We start from the raw sequence: 5,677 nt of genomic DNA, 5'->3' as shown, positions 1-5,677 counted from the left end.
AAATTAAAAATTATAATATAAATAATGCAGGACAATTCACACAGCGCCATCTAATCCCAAGCAAAGGATTGTGTTATGGGTGCTAAACAACTGATGTAAATACATAAACACATATCTAGTATATGTAGAACATCCAAATAATACATTCAAACTTATACAAAAAATGTGTGCGAGGAATCAACCACACTACTAGTTTTGGAATAAAATGGATTCATGTACTATACATTTTGTTTAATATATATTGCAGGTATACCAGCAATATTGGCCACGTAACAGGAATATTCCGATTATTTAAATTAAAAAGTAGTCTATATTCCCAATACACATATGTCCAATACTAAATATATTCTAAACATGTTAGTAGAGAATTGTTAAAGTGCAGACAGAGTCAGTAATCACTCATATATCTAACAATATTACATCGTTTGATAATTTATTTCTAATCTACTAACTACATTGATTATACGTAAGTATAATCAATACTGATAAAAAATATGGGTATAATTCTATACTCGTAACGCGAGCCCTTTTATTTTTAAATTGAACTGACATGTATTTGTATAATATCGAATTGTGTAGCCTCATTTTAATTTCTCAAATATGTATACAGAAAATTAAACCTTGTTACAATAACGCTACAATCTGAAATGTCATGAAAATACGAGTACCTATATGTGAACATTAAGCTGTACCGTAATACATTTTGAGCGAACTTGGAAATCTAGGATTATGTAATAACTAACAGATCTAGATGCCAAACATATATAATAGGTATATATTTGTTATATTATTGTTTATATTATTTTCCTCCATAATAAGATAGGTAGCAGTTTAAGTCTTTGTTATAACAGCTGACGTGTGTTATTTTACTTGAACTAAGCAGAAAAGACGTTATCCATCTTAAGCGAGAGCTATGTTTCTTATTCCAGCATAACTTTGCAAAAATACGACGCAGTCGCGAGTTATTTTTGTTAAAGTCAAGAAGAAAGTACATTAATTCAGACAAGGCAGTATGATGTAAGTTAGTTATTTTTTAAACATAATTTTCTATAAAGTTTATTATATGTTCAGCGTAGATATTATAATGAAACACAACGGAATGTATAAAAATCTAAAACATGCTTTACAGACTTTTAAGAAATTTTAGAATTTATTATAACTTCGAAATGTACGTATAATAATAAAATGACAGTATTTTCAACAACATTAGGGCCCGCAAATTAAAAATACATTTAGACTCTGCAGTACCAGGCTTAATAATTATTTTCTAAAATTTTATAAAGGTATTATAAAGAGAGGAGTGATTTTTTATAAGGAATGTAAACGCCATTAGTTATTTTATAAAATGATATATTTTTTTTTATTATCAAAAACAATAGAGAATTTTATAAAAAAAAAATCAGGTTTAGCATGATCAATTGAAATCCTTTTTACACTTGTTTATTTTACGTTTAATACGTTCCGTATATGCAGCTACGATGTTCGAAAGTAAAGGGAGAGAGGATGATTTCTCGTCATCTCTCACTCCAACCTCAGAGCACAGTTGGGACCTCTTCTTCTTGTCATTAGGCATCGCTGCCTCTGAAACCATAACCGATGCAGTATAGAGGTACCCATTCCATTCCAAATACTCTCTTACTAGCTCATTGACCAGGAGCACCTCTTCAGTCGGGGATGGGGCAGACCTCCTGTCACCGGAGTTCAGAACTTGTCTTTCTTGAAGAACTTCTGTTACTTTTGCCCGCATCTGTAAATTGAAAAGCTTTGTCTAGTGATCGGGTTTTACGTTTTAGTTCCATTTCATCGAGGTTACAAAGGCGTACTTAAATTCCTTTTCGAACTGTATTCATCTTAGTTTGAAAGTAAGAAGAACAAATCAAAGAATGAACGATGAGATAAAAATTAAAATGGCTACTCTATTTCTATAGAAAATATACTTTATTCATATATCTTTAGAAATATTACAATTGTAAAATCATGATTAAATTAACACTGCCTGTTTGTGTAGCTTTCACGTAAAAATCACTGAAGTAATTTCTGTAAAATTTTCACAGATTAAGTTGTTAAGTATAGTCAATAGGTATTATAAGACAAGGAAAGTTATGAAAAATAATCCTTCAAGCGGATAATAACTAATTTTATATTAATAATATAATTGTATTTTGTATTCCAAATATATCATAGCAGTACATCATGCCATATTGATCTTATAGTAAGTAAAAGCAAAAAGCAATAACGTTAATTTTAGCTTTCTATGTCTAAGTTTATTTCTCGTAAGCCACCCAACATATTTTGATACGATTTTCAATATAATTTCAAAAATTCATGTATTTAAAATTTTTCGATACTTTTTATAAATATATAATATAATGTACAAATATACATATGCATTTATGTAGTTGCAATAAATATTTTTGATTTATTATTATTATGCATGCAATATGAATGAAAGTTAATAGGTGACGGTTATTTTGGTGCCAAGCCTGCTTTTCGTTAGGTTTCGTTTAGTTATTTGTGAATAAAAAAAACACACACACACTTAAGACAATCTTGACACTCGTTTCATAAATAGAAAATTTTATATTACCACATTTTCTGAAAACAGTGGGGAATTTCAAAACAGATTCTCTGAGGAAAGAAAATAAATTGAGAACTATAAACGGTAAGAGTTGGCTGTTTGTAGGCAACTAGCCAAAGCGTAAATTGAGAGTATCAAAGGGCCATGCAGCCTCTTACGAATATAAAGTTGCTACTAAGTTGGATCACTTCCCATTTCAACCTCAATAGATTTTTTTTTATTTTCGACGGTTTAAAAGTAAGGATATTTTCAATTCAACTGATTTTGTGTATAACTAATACGCGGGTACTTTGCTGATGTAAAATATTGAAATAATCAACATCAACATACTGATTATCTCAATCTTTTTCTTCTATACTAATTCTATCAAGATAAAAGTCAGTATTTTATAAATAGTACTTACGTAGGTACATATTAGTTGCTATAAGCTTTAAGTTCTAGAAAATGTATTATTTGTTTATAATTGCACATGCATAACCAATACATTTACATATAACAATTTATGTTTATTAAGCAATGCTTGTGTTATGGGTTCTGTACCATTTATGGAAATACTGTTTTCTTTTGTAAATACAGATATATTGCATCATAGGAGGAATTGAACCATCTGGCCGCATGGTGCGGCAGAACGCCAACTCCCGCCTGACAGAAACGACTTTAGTTTGAGGGCACCGCTAGGGATTCGAACCTCGGCTCAGGCCGTCGTAATATCGATCCTTGTTTTGAATTGGACGGGGTTTCGATCGGAGGGGAACATCCGAAGCAAGGCAGTTTGTCTGTTGCCAGCCAGTTTCATATGATATATAATATGTATATGTTTATTATTCAAGTAATTATTAAAGGTTATACAGAAGATATTTAACTTAAAGATATACCTAAATGAATGGAATAATAGATCATATGAAGTTTCTCATTAATACATAGAGCAATTTTTACTTTAAAGTAGCGATTTCTACAATAAATACACTCGTGCAAAGTGTAACGCCTTTCTGGTTTAAAAATAAAATTAGAGTTCTCAGACGCAAGAGCATCTATTTTGGAGAAAGTTAAAATTAGATAAGGCTTCATCCATCACGAGCTCAGTGTGCGGCTGGTGGGTTGTGGTTAATGCGCAACCGGATTCTCAAGTCTGATAATTTATATAGAACCAGAGTTTACTTAATAATTACTAAGTAAGACAAGAGAAGGTCTCGAGACTACATGTTATTTACTAAGAAACAACAACTAATATATTTACATTTCTGAAAGACTAGCGGTTTCAACTTCTACAAAAAATATTAAATATTTACCTAACTTCTATTATGAAATGTAATGTTGTTATAAAAAGTAAAAATAAATCCTTTTTCACAAATACAATGATATAGGAGAAGACATTGACTCCTGAAACATGGGTATTTTTTTTCCATTTATAAGTCAGGACATTAAATTAAAGTTTCATATATTATTATAATTATATTCTTTATTACATCAATATCAAGCTGAAAGACTTTGGGTTCTACGACACTAGTATTTGAATTTACATGAAAGTAAGCATATGTCTACTTAATTACTTGACTTAGTGTAAATACCCTATATTTTTAAATAAAACTTCTAAAATAATGTCTTCTTAACTGGAAAATAATACTTTCGTTTATTCGGCAGTCGGGATAAATTTAAATTAGAAGTATATATTTTTACATAGTGTATAATGTATCATGAAGTCGCTTCCGCTGTCTGTTTGCTTAGATGTTTTAAACTATTCAACGAATTTTAATACAGTTTTCAGTAATACGTAAAGTAATTCAAGAGGAAGTTTATATGTATAATACATGCATGTTATAGTATAGAAGAAGTTAAGAAATTCAAAGATTTCTAATGCATCCGTGCGAAACCGGGACGGATCGGTAGTTTAATTATAAATACGAAAAATACGTATTAAGGTTCAAAACAATTGGCGAGTGGTATTAATAGTTAATTACCTCCGCTTGTAATTTATTCAAGTGGCCATTTTTCTTCAAAAGATCCTTTATAGCGTCTAATAGCTCTCTTTCCGAGCTCATTCTATTGTCGCACATTTTATAATCGAAATTAAGAATATAATGTAATTTTAAATTAGGTTAGGTACGCGTCAAATATGTTAATGACATAATAATGTGACAAAGACACTAAATGAAATGTTATTTTAGGCGAAACCTGATGAAATAGTTTTTATCTGTTTTAGTAGTAGATAAATCGAAATATGCTAGTAGGTCAATTTTCAGTCACTGGCAATATTTTTTTCGATGTACCTAGTAATTAATAGCTGATTTGTATTTATAGAATGTAATTGTTTGGCTGAAAGGAAATATCCAGGGCCGTAAAATACCTAATAAAAAAAATATTTTTTTCAAGCAAGAACTGCTAGCTTTAGTTGTTTTTTTACGTTTACTTATTTTATACTTTTCAATTCACGTGAATTGTCATTAAAAAAGTATATATTTATTTTTGTAATTTGATGTTTCATCATAAATAAAATCCATAACAAAAGAGTAAAATATGGGAAAACACACCTCTACAAATGGGGAAATTATTGCAATTATTATATATTATGCTATTTTTATGATATAACATTGATTAAAAGGCGTTGTATGGATGTTTTGTAATTCAGTAATAGTATGTATGTTTTAAAACTATTTGTATTGTATAGGGACATCCAACCGGCGACGTAGAAAAAAAAGGAAACGTACGAAATAATCGAGATCATAAATTTTAGTACAATTATTTCCTTTTATACATAGATAGTTTTTACTTCCAACCTCATCATCTTGTTCCTTACATAACGATAACTTGATATTTTAAAAAGCCAAAATATAAGAAGCAAATTAATAAAATTAAAGAAGAATTCTACTCTTTTATATTTATGACATCAGTAATGTAAATATAAATAAATTTACGTTATATACCCATTCCTAGCAACGCGATAAAAGTAAACACAAATTGACTAGCTTAAGTGATTCAATTCCAGTAATAGAAGGTTAAATCGTAAGACAATTTTATATCGCAAAACGGCACGGAACCCTCGCGTGCCGTGAACGATTCCCCCAAAACGGAGTGGTACAGGCGTAATGGGATAACGACCAA

The 5,677-nt window shown here is 29.8% G+C and overlaps 1 protein-coding gene across 1 annotated transcript; it reads right to left on the bottom strand.

Annotated features, from left to right (window-relative positions):
- Positions 1-1,386: 1,386 nt before the first annotated feature.
- On the bottom strand, positions 1,387-4,695 carry LOC131844799 (centrosomal protein 20-like). Its single transcript, XM_059193762.1, has 2 exons — positions 4,537-4,695; positions 1,387-1,747 (listed from the first exon to the last, which is right to left on the bottom strand). Exons 1-2 carry the CDS (start codon positions 4,630-4,632, stop codon positions 1,415-1,417), a joined length of 429 nt encoding a protein of 142 aa, XP_059049745.1. The 5' UTR covers positions 4,633-4,695; the 3' UTR covers positions 1,387-1,414.
- Positions 4,696-5,677: the final 982 nt, after the last annotated feature.

Source organism: Achroia grisella, unplaced genomic scaffold (assembly GCF_030625045.1).
Source record: "Achroia grisella isolate CSIRO2021 unplaced genomic scaffold, CSIRO_AGI_Agris_v1 utg413, whole genome shotgun sequence".
In the NCBI taxonomy this organism is placed as follows: domain Eukaryota; kingdom Metazoa; phylum Arthropoda; class Insecta; order Lepidoptera; family Pyralidae; genus Achroia; species Achroia grisella.
Note: the sequence above shows the minus strand (reverse complement) of the source record. Positions and strands in the feature narration are given on the sequence as shown.